Source organism: Pteropus alecto, unplaced genomic scaffold (genome assembly GCF_000325575.1).
Source record: "Pteropus alecto unplaced genomic scaffold, ASM32557v1 scaffold146, whole genome shotgun sequence".
Lineage (NCBI taxonomy): Eukaryota > Metazoa > Chordata > Mammalia > Chiroptera > Pteropodidae > Pteropus > Pteropus alecto.
In genome coordinates, this window is record NW_006442107.1 from 3,624,724 (window position 1) to 3,647,260 (window position 22,537).

The 22,537-nt window shown below is 47.3% G+C and overlaps 1 protein-coding gene across 2 annotated transcripts in view; it reads left to right on the top strand.

Annotated features, from left to right (window-relative positions):
• Nucleotides 1-20,507, top strand: part of MYO5B (myosin VB) — a 113,410-nt gene extending 92,903 nt beyond the window's left edge. For both annotated transcript variants that reach the window (XM_025038578.1, XM_025038579.1), the window contains exons 22-31: nt 470-668; nt 4,446-4,539; nt 5,731-5,874; nt 8,585-8,736; nt 10,475-10,564; nt 11,722-11,872; nt 13,523-13,808; nt 14,416-14,590; nt 15,993-16,073; nt 20,144-20,507. In XM_025038578.1, coding sequence (XP_024894346.1) covers nt 470-668; nt 4,446-4,539; nt 5,731-5,874; nt 8,585-8,736; nt 10,475-10,564; nt 11,722-11,872; nt 13,523-13,808; nt 14,416-14,590; nt 15,993-16,073; nt 20,144-20,296 — 1,525 coding nt within the window. In that variant the 3' untranslated portion in view covers nt 20,297-20,507. The remainder of the gene's footprint in view (nt 1-469; nt 669-4,445; nt 4,540-5,730; nt 5,875-8,584; nt 8,737-10,474; nt 10,565-11,721; nt 11,873-13,522; nt 13,809-14,415; nt 14,591-15,992; nt 16,074-20,143) is intronic.
• Nucleotides 20,508-22,537: the final 2,030 nt, after the last annotated feature.

The window sequence follows — 22,537 nt, forward strand, 5'->3', positions numbered from 1 at the left end:
GAAATATGCAAATAATTAGTTCAGTCTACCAGAGTTTTGTCTTGAGATTCTTGTGAGTTTGGGGGCAGATGTGGATGCTGTTATTTAGAAGATACTATAAGAAATTCATTTCTGCTGATGACGTTTTGATATGGAGACAATCTCTTAATCTCAAATCAATAGACTGTGCTCAAGAATGAAGAACAAGGGAATGAGGTCGGGGGGGTGGGTGTAAGAAAGAGGCCTGCGATCAGGGGTGTCACGCTTGGCCCTGGTTTCCCATCCTGCAGGAGGACAGGCTGGCCTGCTTGCCTGATGAGCCACACAGATCTGTTCCCCTCGGCATCCATCCCTGTTGGGTTCATGCAATTGCTGCTGCTACTGCTGCGTGCTTGGCTTCTCCTCTGTTGCGTGTCCTTCTGGGCCCCTGCCCCTCCCGGGGGCACTGACTCGAGCCTCTCGGTCACCTGACCTCTTCTCCCTGGTGCAGGCTGCTGGAGGCACAGCTGCAGGCCCAGGGCCGCGAGCATGAGGAGGAGGTGGAGCGTCTCAAGGCCCAGGTGGAGGCCCTGAAGGAGGAGCTGGACAAGCAGCAGCAGACCTTCTGCCAGACACTGCTGCTCTCCCCGGAGGCCCAGGTGGAATTCGGCATCCAGCAGGAGCTCTCCCGGCTGACCAATGAGAACCTGGTGAGTAGCCATGCCGGGTGGATCCCAGCTCTGGAAAGTCAGATTCTAGAAGAAAATGGGACCAGGGATGGATGGCCTTTAGCCAAATGGACATGATTTATGTCCTTGGCTCTGTCGCAGGAACAGAATCTAGAAACCTCCAGTCAGTAAGAGTTTGTGGCAATACTACGGTCACCTGTTATGGTATAACTAACCTCCCCAAAACTTAGCTGCTTAAAACAGCAACCACATTGCGTGGTCAGCAGTTCTGGCAGGGCTCAGAGGGCGTGGCTGGTCTCTGTTCCTCTGGTGCTGGCTGGGGCTGGGGGCTCTGAGATGGCCTCAGTCCCGTGTCTCGGGCCTCAGTGCTGGCTGTTCCCCTCTGAGGGGTCCATCTCTCTCCACAGCCTCTCTCATCATTCACTGGTCTGCCCTGAGCTGCTTTGCATGGCAGCTGACTTCCAAGAGAATGAAAGCAGGAGCTGAGAGGCCTCTTAAAACCCTGTCCCAGAACTCGTACTGAGTCACTTCTGCCACCTTCTTTTGATCAAGACAGATCTCATGGCTAGGTCAGATTTCCGTGGGGGTAGACTTCTCTTGCTAGAAGGAGACATGGGAGGAATTGTTGGTGGCCCTCCTTGCAGACAGTCACCGAAAGAGCTCTGGCAGGTGCAGAGAAACAGAAGGCATTCTGTCCTCGGGTCAGTAGGAGAAGCAGGACACACAAAAAAGAGAAAGATGATCATGTTTTTGAAAACATTATATATTAGATTAACAAATGTTACAGAAAAAGAAAGGATTCCAGTGGAAGCTGGAGCTGAGGCAGAAGGGGGTGTCATGCATGCAGACGGGCAGAGAGGAAGGAGAGGAGCATGGACATAGGCACCAGGGCAGGACCAGGACATGGGCAAGTGGGGCGGCACCAGAGGGGGCGCCATGGCCTTCTGCACCTGAGCGTCCCTGTGGGGGAGCAGCAGGAAGTGCCCCAAACCTGCACCACCAGCAGAGCTTCCGGTCCAGGAGCATTTCCGCTTTCCAACCAGGTGGCCCCGTGCTGGGTGGCCAGCTCACTCAATTCTAGGTTGGGAAATGGGGCCCTAGACTAAGGTCCCTGAACAGGACTTTTATACAAGTGATCGGCCTTCCCTCTCTTTGTCTCCCTCTCTGCATCTGCATGTCACTGTCACCCACATGTATATAGACAGGTGGCTTTATGGAAAGAAATCTACATATTTTGTTGGACTGGCTTCTACCAGGCAAAGGAGGCAGCCTGTGCTCCTGGAGGGGCCATTGACCAAGCGGCGTGGTGGGCGACCCCCTTCCAGGAGGGCTGTGCCCCAGGGAGGAACCATGGAGAGAGCGTGCTAGCTCACCGGACAGCTTAGGAGTCAGCACCGTGGGCCCCAATGCCCTGTGGCGGGCCCTAGGGCTGAAGCAGGAGCCTGGGCTGTTGGGCAGGCGAGGACGAGGGTGACAGGTAGGGCTCAGCTTGCAGCCTGATGGGAGACCCTTCTAGAGTGTGGTCCACCCTGTGTACCTGGGCAGAGGCCAGGCCCATAAGCATAGCCACCAGGGCAGGGGCCAAGGTTTCTGTCATCTCCGTTCCCTTGCCGAGCAAGCACTAGTGCCTCGTGTGTGCTCACTGGCGGATGAGGGAGGGTGCCATCCACAGGGAGGATGACGCCTGTGTATGTGGAGTACAGCCCAGGTGCTGGGTGCCTCCGAGGCCAGGTTTACAGGAATTCGGGGGACTGGCTTCCAGCGGGAGTGATCCGAGAGGCGCCCTTATAGGGCCGTGTGGAAGGGAGGATGGGACGGTCCTTCTTGGTAGTAACTTGAAAAGTTTAGAGATGTCCCAGGCAGACTCCTCTGTTCTCAAGATTCCTCCTGGACTGACCTCAGCCTTTCATCGGCTGTTTGTAATTTTAGCCTCTGTGGCTCTGGACCTCAGCTCCCCAAGTTTACCACCCACTGTAGCCAGCACAGTGTTCCCTTTTGTTTGTCCTCAATTTGCTGATTTCAAGCTTTAAAGATCCCAGGTGGTTCCGGTGTGCAGCACTGGGAACCGCGGCCTGCGTCATCCTCCTTGGTAAGGAGCACAGTGCTCCTGGATTCGAGGGGAGAGGCCTAAATAGATGGCAGAGATGGCAGAGATGGCACAGGAGCTGAGCGGTGCAAAGCCGCCGTTTGGTGCTGTGGATTGGACGTCCCATTCCCCCAACCCGGCGCGGGGGTGGGAGGAGGCCAGGTGAAGTATTGTATTTCCTGGGCTCTCCCCGCAGAAGCTGGCTGCGACTTCAGAGCTCTTGGGGACAGAAGGTAATCGATCAGAGCCATGCGACCAGATTAATTTTTTCTCGTTGGAGTGTCTGGTGTTTGATTAGCTGCAGATACGTGTTGGAGCATTTGTTGTCTGACCTCTCAGGGTATAGAGAAAATTTTTTAAATGGTGATAGAAGAGGCACAGGCACGTCTGTGTCTTTTGGATTTGGTAACGTTGCCCAGAGGAGTGTGGGGACCGGATGGCAGTTGGCATACTGGAGTCTCCCTCCTGACTCTGGCCTGGAGCAACCCCAGGTTGGCCAAGTCATTTGCCTCCGAGCATTGATGCATCGTTTGCAAGAGTAAAAGCCAAATGAATAGTTGAGGATTCAGTGCAGGTGCATGTGGAGAGGGCTATGTGGGCACAAGGTAGAGGTGGGGGTGTCATGCAGCGAAGTTGCTAGAGCTGGGGACATGCTCCAGGAGCCACAGGGACATTCACGGGCTTTGGCACAGCTCAAGAAAAATGCAGAAGGATGAGACGGGCGAGTAGAACTGAAGGTTCATAGAAGAACTTATGAACTCCAAAGAATACTTTCTAAAGTTTATCGAGATGCCTGTGTCCTTGCTACGAACTGACTTGAGCTCAGAGTGTATTCGTCGGTCTCTGGTCTGGTTATTACTCTGTGCTCCCTCTCTTGTCATTTAGGTGGGGTTTTTAGATACCTCTCAACTTGAGACCTTTTTTAAAAAAAATTTTTTTTTTATTAAGATAAATAAGATGGTGCCCTTGACAATGTCTGTACCTAGGTTTGTGGTTTGCCATGGCTGCAGCACTGGGATTGAGATTTTGGCTGACTTCCATCTGTAGGCCAACCTTACGAATGTGTCACCCCGATGTTTCTGAGGTTTCACAGTGGCGTGCTTGTTTCTGGCACTCCTAACCACAGAGGCCGTAATGGCGATAGAGTTCCCTGCCTCCCTAGCCACGGGGGACCACTGCTCAGCTGGAACAGGGCTGACATAATGCCATCCCAGGTCCCAGCAGGCTGACTGGCTTCCAGCGGCCATGATTGCTAGGGATTGGCAGCCATGGAGGGACCCCCACCAGGGTCCTGTTTTGCTTTTGTGCCTCAAGTAATCTCGCTGGCCCACTCCCACACCTCTACCTGTCCATTCCTTCCCAGGGTGCTGCCTACGCATCTAGGGACCCCCAGGCAGAGTGTCTCTGCGGGTTTAGCATGGCAACCTGAGGACACTTGGCCTAGAGAATGGTGGGATACAGCCAGAGTGCCAAGCAGGGTACCCTCCTGGATTGTGAGAATGAACCCTGACCCATCTCTCATTCCTGGATCCGGACCAGGGAGCAGTGAGCTGCGTGGGGCGGGCCTCCTGGCCTGTCAGGAAGCCTGGCAAGTCATAAAGCCTGGCCCTCCTCGGCCGGCTGCCTTGGGCCATGCTGCGTGGAAGGATTCTACCCCCTGCCCTCCAGCACAGGGCCAGCTCTGTTCTCTCACTGCTCCCTTCTGCTTTTAGGACCTTAAAGAACTGGTAGAAAAGCTGGAAAAGAATGAGAAGAAGCTCAAAAAACAATTGAAGATTTACATGAAGAAAGTCCAGGACCTAGAAGGTAGGGTGTGTGTGTGTGCTGTGAGGCACAGGTGTGCGCAGACACGCCTGAGGGAGGGGAGCGCCTGCCACCCCTGCAGACTCTTCCTGCGTCACCAGTTTCCTGGTGCCTGTGCCAATCCAGTCACAAGACTGAACCGTTTAGACCCCACGAGCTCAACCATTCTCAGTTTGCTGGAATCCGGATGAAAGCCACACAAATACAGCAGGTGTTTGGACGTTTACCCTGAGCTGCAGAGCTGGAGGGAAGAGCAACCAAGACAGTTGCCCCGTGGTCCTGCCCCCAAAGGGCGTAAAGCTGGGAGGCAAGACTTCACGTCGTGTGAAAAAAAGCGACGTAGCACAAAAAGCCCAACCACAGGGTCCTCACTCCATGCTCCCCGTGGAGTGATTAAACTTCCAAACCACAGCCTGGCCAGAGAGGTCGCCCAGGTTCAAAATGCTCACTTAGAAACATCTAGAGCGTCCTCGACCTCTGACTCTACCGTAAATCTAATCATGGCACTCCCCACCCCCTCTTTGCACATACCACTTTGCTTGGAACCCTCTCGGTCACCTCACCTTCTGGATACGTCCCCATCACCACTCGGATACCCCTCATCATCTGTATACCCCCCCACCACCACGTGGATACCCCCCTCGCCACCTGGAAAACCCTTCTCACCACCTGGATACCCCCCCACCTCACAACCTGGATACCCCCCCACACACACACACACAAACCTGGATAGTTCCCTCATCCTCAGCTCAGGAGCCGCATCCCCAGGGCTCAAGTCCCACCTTTTGCTGTCCTGACGCCATGTGCCATGGCGGGGGCGGGGGGCATAGCTCCGATCACAGGTGGTGTTTGTTTAATCTCTGCTTATGTCCGTCCACCTGCTACTCCAGACGAGGGTCTGAGAGGGCAGGGCGGTCTGTCCTGTTCAGCCGCAGGCCTTTTCTCTCCATTCCTGCCCTCGTGCCCACTGTTCCCTTTTTGGATTTCTGTTTTCTGTTCCTCAAATTTTCATTCTCTGGGTCACTAAACTTATTGAAGTATAGTTGGTGTCCAGTATGATTTAATAAGTAAATATGCAGCATATTGACATTGCTCAGTCTTGAAGCCCTATCACTTCCTCTCCTCAGATACTCCTCGAATGTTTACCCCACCCCGCCCCCGTCCCCCATGACCAGCTCTCTCTTTCCTGTTCAGCTGCCCAGACGTTAGCTCAGAGTGAGAAGAGGCGCCACGAGCTCAACAGGCAGGTCACTGTCCAGCGGAAAGAGAAGGACTTCCAGGGCATGCTGGAGTACCACAAGGAAGATGAGGCCCTGCTCATTCGGAACCTGGTGACAGGTCGGGACCCTCTGTGGCAACTACCCTCACCCTCTGCCCTCCACTTGCCCATCCACCACTGCAGACACCCCCGATCTCCATCTCCCCATTCCCTACTCTGTCCTCTAGTGCCCCCACCCCACCCCCCACACGACCCCTGCCACGCTCACGCTCCCCTCACATCCATGGCCTCAAGCTGCTGCGTTTCTCAGGAGTTCCTGGGTGATGCTGTGGTCTGTGTGGCACCGGCACGCAGGGCTCTTGGGAGCTACTTTCCTCGCCAGCCCTGGGCCTGGTTTCTCAATTGTACAGGTTCCCTCCCCTCTGGTCTCATTCCCCATCTGGCTTCAAAACGCCCATCTTCCCACTAACTGGGTGCCTATCCCAGGGCAGCAGCCACTGCACAGCCAGGAGGGAGAATCTTAGAGGAGAGGGTGCCGGATGACAAAAAGGACTCTATGGTGGCCGGGTCCTCTGGGCCCTGAGCCAGTAGCTCCATCCTCTGTGGTGCCTCAGTTCTTTTCATCTGTAGAATGAGGATGAGGACACCGACTCCCGCCTACCCTGGCGCGTGAGATGTAATAGAGGCGACAGGACTGTGTTGAAGCCACAGACCCTTCTCAAATGGGAGGCATTCGAAGTGTTAGCTTTGGCAGGGGCATTTGAAGTTTGAATAAGAGGTAAACTGTTTTAGAGAAATTTCAATTTATTGAGGTTACATTCTGCCGAGCACTACACCGAGGGCCGAGGGCTGCGGGAAGACTCGAGTGACTCCAGCCTAACACAGATTTCATTTGGCTCTTTGCCTTGGGTATTGTTAGTAGTGGAGTATTTTGGTCCTTTTTTTTTTTGATAAAGGTTAATTTCCCCTACAATTATCCAACAATTAAATGTGACATAAGTTCATCTCAAACCTTCTTAAACAGGCTGCATCTTGTTCAGATGCTGCTAAGAATCTTTCATCTCTGGTGAATGAAACTCAAATTCACAGCGTTAGAGCACAAAATAATGAGACTGCTTGTGCCAGAAGATGGGTGGCTCCTTCCCACTGTCATTGCTCAGGTGGCCCCAGGCAAGGTCATCTGCTGCACTGCCTGAGCACAGTGTCCAGTAACTTTCTCTCCAAAAGACCCCATGCAAATGAATGCCAAGACTTCACTGACCACCTCGTAGGTCCCCAGCACTGGCTAGTGGCTGAAGAGATTGAGAGCAGAGCTGTGGCCCGTTCCCCAAGACGCTAATGTTCAGATGGGCAGACCCCGCAAAGTTACTGGACACTGTGCTCAGGCAGTGCAGCAGACGACCTTGCCTGGGGCCACCTGAGCAATGACAGTGGGACTCAGATCATAAACAGAAGCAGCTCTTTGCAGTCTTCACATGGGTCAGGCTTGGAGCAAGAAGCTCTAAGTTGGAAGTCTGGGCCTTAAAATACATTTTCCTGTATAAATGTTACTGGCATTCTAATTACACCAAGGGCCAAGCCACAGTCATCTGTTGAGCCTAGAAAATGCCCAGGTGTTAACCATGTACCCAGAGTATTATGGCTCGTAGTCAGCATTTAACCCGAAGGGTAGGATATACTCGAAGGGACAGTGTAACTCAAGGACCAACTGGAGATGCTGTCAGCATATCCCCAGCTCCATCCCAGGATAGCCCTGCCAGAAGATTTGAGGACATTGCCTCTTCCCCCTCCCCCTGAGCTACCTGCAGGTGGAGGGGAGGTGGCCGCCTCCTGGAGGTAACTCAGGAGGCCTGGGCTGGGCAGAGGCTGGGGGATGGAGGTCATGAGAATGAAGGGTGAGGTCTGGGGATACAGCACTGGGGCCTGATGCCTGGGGCCTTGTGCCTGGGGCCTTGTGCCTGGCCTTATCTCCAGGGGCATTGACAGGGAAGGACTTAGAGGCTGAGTAGGAGTCTAAAGTTCATGGGGAGAGTCATGGGCCCCTTCAGGTCCTGCCAGAGCACACTTGGTGGGGGCAGGGGGTGCAGAAGAGAGCAGCTGGGGGATGGTGGGGGCTGGGGTAGTAGATGTCCCTGACTATCGCCAAATTGGCACTGGCCAAGAGAGGCTGGTGAGACACATGTTAAATGGTGGCACTTGGGCAGGGGAGGGAGTGGCTGTGGCCAGTCAGCAGCCTCTTGGTCTCTTGGCTCTGAGAATGTTTGGACAGGCGCTGCCAGGTATACTGCTCCAAACTGACAGCCAAATGGGCTGGCTGGTGGTTGCGGCACACACGGGCTGTCTTGGGGAATGCACGCTTCGCCAGGTTCTCCTGGGACCGGCCCTCGCTTCGAGCTGCTGAAAGCCCCTTGTGCTCACAACAGCAAGTGCTATCGGGACTTGCGGCCCAGCTGGGAGCCAGCTCCTGGCCTCAGTGCGATTTGGGCCACAGGCCCCTTCATGGGACCATGGCCTCTGCGTGTAAATTTAGGCAGGGAGCTGGCTACCTGCGGGCTCTTCTCCACGTTGTAAGGACAAGGCATTAGGAGCATGGTACAGACCAAGTGACTAGGAATGTGCTTTTGTTCAGGGCTTTTAACTAGCTTCTGAAACTGTTGGTCGTCAGGGTCAGAGAAGTTTCTGGGCAGCTTCTCCCCTACTCCTCCCCCACGAGAGGTCATTCTTAGATGAGCTACAGGAAAATATTGAAAACATTTGGATTTCAGACCAGGATTCTCACAGCCCCAAGCATTCACCGTAAATCTAATCCTTGCCATTTGCTGCTGTCAGAGCTGAAGCCGCAGACGCTGGCGGGCACGGTGCCCTGTCTGCCCGCCTACATCCTCTACATGTGCATCAGGCATGCGGATTATGTCAACGACGACCTCAAAGTGCACTCTCTGCTGACCTCCACCATCAACGGCATCAAGAAGGTCCTCAAGGTGAGTGTCTCACAGCAAAGGTTTGCGGTGGACTGAGTGAAGCCAACGCCGAGCCGTCGCTTCTCTGTCTGGGTTTTGCAATAGCAGGTTCTCCAAGCCTCCCACTCTGCTGGTCAATGGTAGCCATGCAGCGGCAGCCGCCTGTGTAACCGGGAGGCCAGTGGTTCCCAGAGAAGGATGCTCAGGCTCAGAAATGGAGGGAAGCCTCAAACTCCAGTGTAGCCCTTCTGCTGCTCCCTGCTAAGCCTCCAGAGAACCCCTGTGCTTTCAGAAGCCTTGACCAAAGCTGTCAGAACAACACCATGCCTCAGCCACATGGGCCAGCCCCATCTTGGAGCAGTGTTCAGGGCACCTGAACACAGGCGCTCTCCCAGACCTTTCCAAGGCTCTGGGTGCCTGCTGCGGGCAGTGGCACAGGGAGGGGGCTGCCATGCATCAGCTCCTGAGGGGAGGCAGCCTGAGCCAGGACAGGGCTGCTCTCAGGGCGCAGGCGTGGTTCAGGAACACCGCCCGAAGGCGCAAGGCTCTTCACAGACACACTGGCGGCCCCTGCAGTACCCGGCTGGCCTGAAGGGAGGTGAGGCCCAGCCACATGGGGGGCCAGAAGGTGGGAGGTGAGATTTTTTTACACCCCCCAGCAGGCCCGAGCCCCAAGTGGTACTGCTCTGAGAGACCATCTCCTCCAGTTCCTACACACGCTGCCGCTTCGGGATGCAGGCCATCCAGACCGGTCCCGAGATCTACTGGGCCCTGCTGCCTGGCCCCCTTTCCCTCTCTGAGCGTGCCCCGCCAGCCCTTGACTCCTGTCTTCATGCCGGTCTTTATCAGGAGCTGTACCCTTTTTCCTACCCACAGGGACGGTTGGGCTTTGCAGGCACTTTTATCATCTCCTGGCTCTAAGCAGACATCTGCACGTGGGAGACGCTCAGATTTGTGTCTCTTCCCTTGACCTCTTTCATGAGCTCCACCTGGGGGCCCCTGTGCCAGTCTCCATGAGTTGATGACTGACTGCAAATGCCACTTTCTCGGGGAAGCCTTCCTAATCACGAGGCTCATTGAGCGTGCCCAGCCCCACCAGTTACTTTCTGTTCAACTTCCTTGTTATATTGTTGTCAGAGCTCATATCTCAGTTGGATACTTAAATGATGATAGTGGTTACCCGACAGAATCAGTCCCATGAAGTCATCGATTTTAGTGCAGAAACTGCATCATAGATCGTAGCTGAGTTATCGAACAGCCTTTTTCATTTATAGTTTGTAGCCATTTTCCAGAGTGTTGAAACCATTGAACATCTGACCTCTAGATAAATGGGGTGCCGGAATGTTTCACCAGCATGTTCCCTTCATCTCCTATGCCGGGTCACTGATAGTTCAGAACCTGCCAAGGGCTGCTGATCCAGTGGTCAGGGTACAGCCCAGCGCCTCTGGTGTTAAGCCTCGTCTGTGTCATTTGGCTTTGCTTTCTTCAGCCAGAGGTAGCCTGTCGTTCGTGTGTGCGTGCACATGTGTGTGCACCACTGATCAGGGGACCGGGAAGAGGGGTCTGTGCACTATCCCCAGTAGCGGAAGAACAGTCACTCAGCTTCTTGGCAATGGTCTGTGACTGACAAGTGCCTGCCAGTCATCAGGTCTGCCTGGGGCATGCTGGGTAAGAGTGGAAAATGTGGAAGCAGAGGCACCAAGGAAGCATTCGGCCAGAACCGCTACTCATAAGGAGGGATGTCTCCCTCTCTCCACAGAAGCACAACGACGACTTTGAGATGACGACATTCTGGCTGTCCAACACCTGCCGCCTCCTTCACTGTTTGAAGCAGTACAGTGGGGACGAGGTGAGTGCTCAGATAAACCCAGTTCCCTAAAGTACTCTTAAAAACTATTAAAGTGTCCCAAATCCTCCAGCAGTTAGATTCTCATTTCCTTGGGCACAGCAATATGTGTTCTACTTCAGAGCACCTCAGGTGCGAGGCACCCTTGTTCTCCCGTAAGGGGAGAGGGTGTGAGGGCTCTGGAGCATCCTCTGGGACCGCAGGCTGTGGGCGTGCCTTACTGTACCTGGTATCGAGAAGCAGGAATAAGGCCAGCCTCACTGATCCCGAGAGCCCCCGGAAAGCACCCTGAATGAAATAAGCTGAACTGGGCAATGAGTTTGCATAACCCACTCATTGTCTGAGAGCACCTGGGACTCTCCAGGGAAACTCTTGCAACCTTAAATCTCTGAAGGAGCCCGATAAGCGCCCCATTTCAGTGGGGAGAAAGCCCAGTCGTCCAGTGTGTGTCTCCTAAGTCAGCCAATTGGTTTGTCCATTCCAAAGTACACGAAGGCGGCCACAAGAGGCACAACACAATCAAGTAGACTTGTACAAACTGACATCGAGGCCCTGCGTTGTGCTCGCCACCGCATTTGGTTCCTGGGTCTGAGGCCCATCTGATCTCATTACTTCATGTTCTACTCTGGACCTCCAAGGCCCAGCCTTATCGAGAACTCACCATGCCCAACACGGAAAGAATTTTTCCCAGGCTTTACGTTCAGACCGATGACCTAGTAACATCTGGCCTGTTTTTACTCCTGTTTCTCCAGTAAGAACCCCAAGTTGTTCCAGACACTGCCCACTCCGAGATCCCTGAAGGTCTCCTCGACTTTGCTTATTTCCGTTCCTTTCGCATCTCACCCTCCACCTTTCCCAAGGTCAAGACGTATAGTATAAATCAACAGCGCAACAATTTTTAGAGCTCATCTTTATTCCGTCTTTTGTGCCAGAACAAGTTTTGACAGACCCTTCTCCCTGGGATAATAAAAGTATATGCCATCTCAGTCGGTCTTGCCTTCTTTGGAATGTGACATGACAGGCTTGTGTACAACATCCTATAAATGCAAGGAGCCTGCTAAGACCCCATAGCTAGGACATTGCGAAAGGGATGGGGAGCCTGGAAGTCCTGAGCCAGGCCGACCACAGACCCCGCGGTAAAGCACGCCTCTCCCTTGCAGGGCTTCATGACTCGGAACACGGCCAAGCAGAATGAGCACTGTCTTAAGAACTTCGACCTCACCGAATACCGTCAGGTGCTGAGTGACCTTTCCATTCAGATCTACCAGCAGCTCATTAAAATCGCCGAGGGTGTGTTGCAGCCTATGATAGGTAAGCTGGCAACAAGAGCTCTCCAGCAGTCGTCGTGGGGTCTGAAGTGAGGGGAAGACATGGTAAGCCCTGCTTACCTTTAGGGAACTGGGCATGTTGGGCACAGCCTCCAGCAAGCCAGGACCTCCTCAGTGAAGGCGACTGAGGAGGTGTACGCTGTGCGCCCAAGAAGGGCTATAAAATTTTCAGCAGCATCCCATCCAAATACATAAAGCTTGGGTAGTGAGAATGTAGACCATTTTTCCTTATCCTGTAGTATATTATGTTGTTTTTCCCAAAACAAACTAATTTTCATAGGTAATAAATTCAAAAGATACACATATACAGTAACAAATACACAATCCTCTTGCCCATATATACTTAATTCATGAAAAAAGGAGAGCATTAAGTGTGTTCATGTGAAGGAATACGGTAGGAAGGGACTCATGCAATAAATATTCATTGAATGCTCACTTTGTCCAGAGCCGTTCACGTGGGCATTTAATGTGAAACCAGAATTGAAAAATAAGAGCAGTTATCTTTTAAGGTAAAAGAAAAATGACACTCACTGCTCTGTGTAGGCTGAGGAAAACCCAGTCGTCCCCCGGACGTGGGTCCCCCGGACCCACGCTGAACGCTTTCCCCAGGTTCTTACAACAGAGGAGGTTCTAAGTGAATCCCAAGTAGGACAGAGTCCTTCATGCCATCCAGAAACATATCCCTTGGGATAAGGTTCATTCCAAATCCTTCCTCCCATCTGAAAATTTTCTTATGAGGCACCAGTTTTTCCTCACCAGACAAAGGGAGAACTGGGATACTTCATGACTCAGAATAACGCGATACTTGATAGTACTAGTTCGGAAGTCAGATGGGCCTGGGTTCACATCCTGACGCTGCCACTTCCTAGCGCTGTGACCTTGCACAACTTATTTAACCTCTGTGTGCTTCAATTTCCTCATCAGTAAATGGGTTGTTAGAAGATTAAATGCTGAACATAAAATACATGACATGTAGTCCACTGCTGTACAGCAAGTGTGACGGACCAGCTGACCTGATGTTTACATGGTTGGGGGTTCACGGAGAAGAGCTGTTTGGACACCTGCAGGATGGCCTCAGGGTCCAGGCCCAGGTCAGCAGCTGGGCTAGGAAGACATCCTGGTTGCTCAATTCTCAGACTGTGAACTCCCAGCACAGAAGCCAGCGCAGTATCGCGCTCGGACATGCCCATTTTCTTTGTTCCATCACCAATAAATTTAAGTGAAAATCTGACCCACAACTACCTTATTCCATACAGAAGCCAACACATTTGAAATTGTGTTATCATGTTTTCACTTAGAACAGTGCAAAAGCACTATTCGAGCTTTTGCCCCTGTGAGATAATTAAGGTGAGGAGAATAACAGTAGTGGCAGCGAGGTTGCAAAATGAACAACAGCTGTGCTCATCCCACTGCCTTTGGAGGACTGGCTAAGCACAGCTGACTTTTACCTTATTCCATACAGAAGCCAACACATTTGAAATCCTCTCCTGAACGCTGCAAGTTGTGTGCATGTCGACACTGCGCACCTCCGGATGGTATCACTGCCAACTCCCTGAGCACTGTGTGACCTGAATGGTCCAAAACCAGATCTTTGAGAAACAGGCAAGCTCCTCTAATCGCGCTTTTCTTCCAGTTTCAGCCATGTTGGAGAATGAGAGCATTCAAGGTCTCTGTGGTGTGAAACCAACAGGCTACCGGAAGCGCTCCTCCAGCATGGCGGACGGGGAGAACTCGTACTGCCTGGAAGCCGTCATCCGCCAGATGAACTGCTTTCACACGGTCATGTGTGACCAGGGCCTGGACCCCGAGATCATCCTGCAGGTGTTCAAGCAGCTCTTCTACATGATCACGGCGGTGACTCTCAACAACCTGCTCCTGCGGAAGGACGTCTGCTCTTGGAGCACAGGCATGCAGCTCAGGTAGGAGAGGCGCCCTCGCCGCACAGGTAGAGGACCCGCTCACACCAGCTGGAGTCGGAGCACAAGACACTTGTCTCTGAAAATGAAATCCAAATCGAACTTGATGGTCCTCGTCACAGTCAGTATGCAGCTCGACTCCCACCACCTCTTTATTTGATGGCGAAATTCATCAAACACTGAGATGGTGCCTTTGTAAACAAATTAGTTCAAAGCTTAAAGATATTTATATATGCCAAAGATTGTATGTAAATACAACGCAGATAGGTCAGAGAAAGAAACTCAATGAGTTTAAGAGCCAGGAAGGCTCACACCGAAGTATAAATACGTTTGTGAATTTTAAATATTAGTTGTTTTAATGCAGTATATTTAATGCCTTTTTTCCCCCATTAACTTATACAGACCCTTTAGGTACTTCATCTTTTGATTTTTAAGCACCCATTCATTCAACAAAAAGAGTGCCAGGCACTGTTCGAGCTTTTGCCCCTGTGAGATAATTAAGGTGAGGAGAATAACAGTAGTGGCAGCGAGGTTGCAAAATGAACAACAGCTGTGCTCATCCCACTGCCTTTGGAGGACTGGCTAAGCACAGCTGACTTTTACCTTTAAGGTACAATATAAGTCAACTCGAGGAGTGGCTTCGGGGAAGAAACCTTCACCAGAGCGGAGCAGTCCAGACCATGGAACCTCTGATCCAAGCAGCCCAACTCTTGCAGTTAAAGAAGAAAACCCCCGAGGATGCCGAGGCCATCTGCTCCCTGTGTACCTCCCTCAGCACCCAGCAGGTACTGTCACTACATAACCCATCACCCAGTGGACTCAGAGCAAGCCCAGCTGCCATCTCGAGTCTGTTCTTGTCAGTGGGTTGTGTTTGTTTTTTTTTTTTAAACTGTTGCACTTCCAGCCTTTTTATACCTTTGATGATGTAATTCTGAAGTTGCAGCTGATAGAACGTTCCTAGATGAATCAAAGACTACTTTGGCCTGTGAAACAAGATGCCACTGTTTTCTAGTAACTTTCTGCTTCCTCTTACTCACTTAGATAAGGTAGAAAACCCACAAAAAATTGAGCTTAAGTACAAACTTTTTTTTAAACACAATGAATTCTGGAATGTTTCTCACCTAGAACTTCAAATTTTTTCAGAAATTGGCAGCATGAGGCATTTGGCAGTAAATAAATTGCTTATTTATAATTATAATTTTTTTGTGTTATCATGTTTTCACTTAGAATCCATTTACATTTTTAAAATAAAATCACTAAGAACCTAGAGACATTTAAATGTTCTTTCCCCCCACCAAAAAAACAAAAAAACAAAAAACAAAAAAACAACTATCCTAGGACTTGGTTGCAGAGAGATTACGAGTGTACAAAAAGATAAATCCTGTCCACACACGGGTAACCATTGTGAGTGTGCCTATTTAGAAGTAGGCCACCACAAGGTGCTGTCACTAAATGAGACTAGCACAAGGAAATCATTTTCCAAATTAAATCACGTACCTTTTTCCTGAACAGCCTAAAGAACAACAAAATCCAAGCGCAGTGATGCAAAACAAATCATTTCCTTGCCTCCTCTACTAACTACTAAAAGGTGAAATACCAAACTCTTTAGGAAACTGCTTCCTTTTATAAATGCACTGAAAATTTTCAAAGTTTTTTTCTCCCTTTTAAGTATATTAAGTTTACTTCTAGAATGCAACTGGCATTGGTTTGCATGTGGGCAGGCTGTCCACCAAACAACTGATAGGCAGATAAAGATGATTCTCCATTCAAATAAGAAAAAAGTCTGTTTCTTTATAAGTGGTGTTTGGAGGGTGGTGGAAGGGAGGGAGGTGTGGTTAAACAAGATCTTTGTTATCTAAAGTAAGATCTTTTGATAAAAAACTTTAAATTACTGATGGATAAGAAGCTGAGGATTTCAGGCAACAGTTTCCTAAAATCCTCATTATTTTTTAAGCCATAGAGCACAGTGGAGCAGGGGTGCGGGTATAGGAGATAGGAATGCAATGAAGCAAGACATAGGAGCTCGAGTTAAGAACTGGTGTCTCCTAAATGTCAGTCCAGCTCTGAGTTGTGGGTCCTGCCCAAAGAGGATTGGACTCTTGTGCCACTGTCATATGCTCTTTAAAATTCATATGTTTTCTCATGTTCACTTAGCTCTGTGCTAAACTTTCGTTTTTATTCTAACAGATTGTCAAAATTTTAAACCTTTATACTCCCCTGAATGAATTTGAAGAACGGGTAACAGTGAGTTTTATACGAACAATCCAGGTGAGTTTTAAAATATTAATTTTTTAAAGTCCTAGTCTAAAACTAATAAAGAAATAGTTTCGATTTTTAACTTTTTTATTAATAAAATATTGGTTACGTTATGTGATGAAAGATCCTACATTATTTAGGTCAATATAAACCATATCACCCATGAATAACATATATATACACAAAAGACGGAACTTTTATAATCTCTGCTTCTCAGATTTTAGACAGTCTTATTTCATTTGCCACTAACACATTACTAAATCTAGAGCACCAAATGGAATTAAAGTAAGCAAAATATTATCAACCCTACTCACAAATGAAACTAGAAATATTCTTGTAAAAAAACAACCTGAGCTCTTAAATCTTTCCTCTAATTTCTTCAAGCCCTTTAAATAGTAGAGCCTATTGATATATCTGACTGATGTAGAGAAATAAGAGGACCATAAGTCCTATAAAAAAATTTTAAGAGCCTCCTGCCATTTCCCATTTTATGTACATTTTCATATGCTGAGAAGTTTGAAATGACAAATGCAGCAAAGCTCAGAGCTAGCTGAATACGAGCTGTCAATGATCATAGAGAGCCCCTTCTGCCATGGTTACATCAGAGACCTCACTTGGCATCTTAAATTACTAAAGCTGGTTGCTTATTCATCCCTAAATCTCCTTTCTGCTTCTTCCTATTTCAAACGACTTTTTCAAACTGTTAAAATTACTTTAAAAAGTTGGCCCATCCTTCAAGATGCTAATAATGGGTGTTTTTAAATTGACACCTAGAATTTTAATTTTTGGACGGCAGCCAACTGCGGGTAATTGAAACCATAGATAAGAGAGGGAACTATTACAGTTCTGTTTAAATGTTTGAGGAAGCACCTCAACTGTTTTCTATAGTAGCTACATTACATTCTTACCATCAGTGCATGAAGTATATACATACATGAGAATATTATTCTTGTATATGTTGTATTCTTGGATTCTTTGTATATGTTGAACCACCCTTGCATTCTGAGGATAATTCCAACCTGGTCATGTATGTTTGTTAGGTCTAACTGGATTACAGTGTTGTTCATGGCCTCTGTTATTGAGCTTCTATCTAGTTATTCTATCCATTTTTGAAAGGGGGTATTGAAGTGTCCAACTATTATTAAAGAACTATTTCTCTCTTCAGTTATCATTTTGCTTCATATATTTTGGGCTCTGTTGCTAGGTACATATATATATTTATACTTGTTATAGCTCCTTGATGGATTTGTGCTGGCTGGAAAATTACTGCTTGGCTATCGCCCATGGGAACATAGGCTATCGTCCATGGGAACATAACATTCTAACAATAAGCTTTCTGCTTCTGTACCCCCGCTTGCACAACCGACCTGTGGGTTGAGAGGTAGGGAATAGGAGAAAAAGAGACCTTTGTGTTTAGACAGAATGAGGAATGGGATTTAGGGCTTAAAAACCCTGTACCTCTGCATTTCGGGGCTGCTTAATTTGGGGTCTGCGTACCCCTGGCAGACCCAGCTGGCTGAATAAAGAGCATGTTTCCTATAACTCACTGATTTCTGGTGGCCCGTGTGTTTTTCAGGGGCTGGTGGCTACAACAGATTGAACCTTTTATTAATCTATAATGTCCCTTTTCTCTAGTAATCTCTTCTTAAAATATATTTTGAATGACAGTATAACCATTCAAGCTCTTTTTTGGTTACTTCAAATATCTTTTTTTTTTTTTTCGATCTCTTTGTCACTGTGTGGGTCTCTTGTAGATAGCATATAGATGGATCACATTTTCAAAATCCATTCTGCCTTTTAATTGCATTTAAAGTAATTACTGAAAACGGATTTACTTCTGCTATTTAGCTACTTGTTTTCTGTATGTTTTACATCTTTTGTGCTCCACGGTTCTTCCATTACTGCCTTTGGTGTGTGTGTGTGTTTGTAGTGTACCATTCTGATTCCTTTTCTATATATTTTTTAGTTATTTGTGTTTACCTTGGTGATCACAATGAACAACTTATAACCACCTAGTTTAAATACCAAGTTAGTTTCAATAGTATACAAATACTCTGTTGCTATATATCTCCATCTCCCTACCTTTATATTGTTATTTTCACAGGTCACATTAATAGATTAATAGATTTATAATATTGTTTTCTGCTTTTGTATAAATCATATAGGAAAAAAAGAGGGGTTACACACCAAAAGTATAGTGCTGGCTTTTACATTTAATTATGGCTTTGAGTTACTAATGTCCTTTCATTTCAGCCTGAAGAACTTTCTTCACTATCTCTTGTAGGGCAGGTCTACTGGTAACTCCATCTGCTTTTGTTTATCTGGAAATGACTTAATTTCTCCTTCATTCTTGAAAGATAGTTTTGCCAGGTATAGAATTCTTGGTTGACAGCTTTTTCTTTCAGGACTTGGTCATCTCACTGCCTCCTGGCCTCCAGGGTTTCTGATGAGAAGTCAGCTCTTAATGCTTTCAAGATTCCCTTTGTCACTGGGTTTTGATAATTTGACTACACTGTGTCTCAGTGTAAATCTTTTTAAGTTTATCCAGCTTGGAATTTGTTCAACTTCCTGGCTGTATGTATATTTATCTGATTTGAGAACTTTTGGGCCCTTTTTTCTTCAGATATTTTGCTGCCCCTTTCTCTTTTCTCCTTCTAGTATTGTAGCCACCAGCCCCGGAAAGACACACAGACCACCAGAACTCAGTGAGTTATAGGAAACACGCTCTTTATTCAGCCAGCTGGGTCTGCCAGGGGTACGCAGACCCCAAATTAAGCAGCCCCGAAATGCAGAGGTACAGGGTTTTTAAGCCCTAAATCCCATTCCTCATTCTGTCTTAAACACAAAGGTCTCTTTTTCTCTTATTCACTACCTCTCAACCCACAGGTCGATTGTGCAAGCCGGGGTACAGAAGCAGAAAGCTTATTGTTAGAATGTTATGTTCCCATGGGCGATAGCCAAGCAGTAATTTTCCAGTCAGCACACTAGGATGCTTTGATGTATGTTGGTATGCTGTGGGGTCCCAGAGTTCTCTCAGGCTCTGTTCACTTTTATTCATTCTTTTTTCTATTTGTTCCTCAAACTAGAGAATTTTAGTTGCCTTATCGTTAAGTTCACTGATCATTTCTTCTCCCTGCTAAAGTCTGCTTTTGACCCACTTTAATGAACTGACATTTTTTATTTCAGTTATTATACTTTTCCTAAAATGCCTTGCTCTAAGTAGAGGGGCTCTGTCCCTTTAAATCTTCCAGTTAATTCCACTAGAGGAAGCCGCTGCAGTCCAAGACAGCTGAAACTGAGACAGGCATCTGCGCCAGCCCTTCAGGGAACTGCCAGACCAACCAAAGTGCACAACCCCAAATTTTTGGAGGACAAGGTCCCACTGACTGCCCTGGCACCAGACAGCTGCTCCAGCAGCCTAGGTCACCATCCCTACAGCGTCAGTGGGCTAGGGAATGGTAGCTGGTCCATGCACGCTGATCTTAACAAAGATAAAGAGTCACTCCCTTCATCACTCATTCTCCTGATCCTTTATATGTGTCTAATCAGATTCCAGAGCTCTGAGATAGTTGATATCAATTGCTTTTTTCAGCTCAAGGGTTGCTTCCATGAAGACACTGACCCCTAGAGGTTCCCACTCTGTCATTTTTGTGACATCACTCTCCTTATTCCATTTTACAGATGAGGAAACTGAGGCATAAAAAGGTTCAGGAACTTGCCCAACGTGGTACCAGGATTAGAACTCAGGCTATGTACCTTCAGGGGCCACGGCCTTACTCTACCACATTGCCTCTCTCCACATGGTTTGCACCTGAAATGTTTTTTTTAAATTATTTACATGAAAAGTTTTTAAAAGACTGCTAGAATTAGGAGCAAGGTTAAAATCATCTGATCTCCAAAAAGCCTAAGCCAAGGCTTATCGTCCTGCTAAATACCTCAATTTCAGGAGAATGTGGTCTCCCTAGCCCTACTTAATTTATAGAACTACTTCCATGATATGTGCCAATTCACTTTGGTGAATTTACCTAAACTGGCTATTCATAAGTGTAGTAAGTATTTTACAGTCCTCTCCTTCCCCACAGGCACAGCTACAAGAGCGGAATGACCCTCAGCAACTGCTGTTAGACTACAAGCACATGTTTCCTGTTTTGTTCCCATTTAATCCATCTTCTCTGACTATGGACTCAATCCACATCCCCGCCTGTCTCAATTTGGAGTTTCTCAATGAAGTCTGAAAATGCATATTTCCAACTTTGGCTCAATTGCCAGTGAGAGCAAGAAGTACATACAGTAAATGATTTTAAGGATCTAGTCAATCTGTAAAAGTATATCAAATCAGAGGTTGAGAGCCTGTGCAGAGTTCAGCACTATACAGAATAAGACATATCTGTCATTATTTTTTGTACCTACTGCTCAGAATAAAAACACTTGAAATATGGAAGATTTTTTTAAAAGTATGATTTCAGTATAAACAAATACACACCACAATCTGCAGTCCTCATGGCCATATAAAAGATGCCAGTCCATAAATGGAAACTGCCTAGTTTTGATCTTTGCATCTAACTATAGAGTGTCCAAAGCAAAATAAAAATAGGTAAGTCACATAATGATACTAAAAACCATGACATATAGTGCATTTCCCTAGGTCGACCAACCATAGGTGTAGATGCATTTGCGGGGAAATGTTTTGAGAACAAAAACATAGGCCAAGGCCTTCTAAAAAGTTCCCCAAAGGTTTAATGCCAGGTGATGCAGAGACAATGGTGTTAAGGGACCTCCAGACCAAACATTCTGAGTCTTGGTTTCTGAAGCGAAATTAGAAGACTCATAGTCTTGGGTTTATGGAAATCATGCTAAAAGGCTACTGTCTCAAACCAAAAATGCAAGCAAGATGGAAAGACGTTTCCAATGCTAGTCCGTGCACTTAAAGAATCAACAAAAATTTCACAAAAATCTATATAAGCTGAAAGTTAGAAAAGAATAACTTGTTTATTTACAGATCAAAAGCCAAATGAGTCAGTATGAAAGCCTTTAATCCCTTAATGTCATTAACCGCCAATAAGAACATCACACAATGCACTACTAGTAATTCCAGATAACCAATACAGTAAAGGAAAACAAACTTCATCTTGAAGGTCAGATTTTTTGAAAAATCTGTCTAAACAAGTTTGAGGACTATTATTATTTTCCAAAAGATTTTTGGTAGTGTGTGTTCTTTTAAGGAGACAGAATAGCTTATGTCAACTTTCCTTTTTCAAAGGTTATTTTCAACATTTTTTAAATTTACCACATAACCAAATGTCTCTGCTTTGAAATTAAGATTAAAAGAGTATTCAATGATATGACAATAGATTTCGTTTGCTTTCACAAAAATTTTTTGTCTCTTCAAAGCAGGCATTCAATTAGAAAACCCTACATATCCTTTATACCCGTTTTCCACTATTTATACCATACTTCTGGTAGATGGTAACAATAACCTGTTTCCATGACAAGAACAGATGATGTCTGTAAATCACAGAGCCTCTGTGTCAAGATTTCTCCATGAATTGCACATGGAAGACCTTGCCACGCACACATCCCACCTCCCACCTCCCTTTACTCAGCCACTCAGTCCTTACCTGTTGTCTTGGAAACACAACAGACTCCAAGCCCTAAATAATCTTGTGTACTGCGCCCTTACAGCTCAGTTTCCTCAGTCATTCTCCTGGCCCACCAGGCAGAACCACACACAGCACCTGGGCGAAGACTGCTGATCACCACGTCCAAATCACTGTCATCGGCATAATCCCCTCTACTGCCATGCCACATAAACACTTTGGCTTCTCTTGGTTGTCTATGCAGAGCTGTGCCTTCTTTCCCAGTTATGGTTACATAATCTGACATCCATGACACAAACCCTTCAACTCACACACTGACTTTGTTGGAAGGCCATTCTAAACCAATTGGGTTTGTGGCTACCTCTTTTTAAGGTTGTTTATTAATTATAATTTGCTTTTTACTGCAATGTAGTTTAAAACTGAGTTTCATGTAAGGACTGTCCTTAATCTTCAAGATAACCTAAAATGTCTTGTTAAGAGTGTTAAGGAGTTTGAAAAGCAGTGATTCCATAAATGCAATGGCTTACTGTCCTTACATATTGTTTTATATCCCCATTCTCTCGATCTCTTTGGGTTACTACCTCTCTGAGGTCACTGATTAATCACTAGGTGCAAAGGACTCACTGAATAAGCTTGGCAAGTAGAATTAATTGGGGTGGGCGTACTTTATGAATAGTCCTCTACCTATCCTAAGAAATGGCCAATTTCCTTTTCCTTTTCTAAAAGATAAAGGTATTTCACTGGAGCTGAACTTAATTTCTACATGCTTAAAAACCAATAGTCTTTTATAGACCACTAACAATAAAGAAATATAGTAATTGGTTACTTAATGTTTGGACTTATCCTATTTAACTGAACACTTGGAGACTGGAAGAAGCA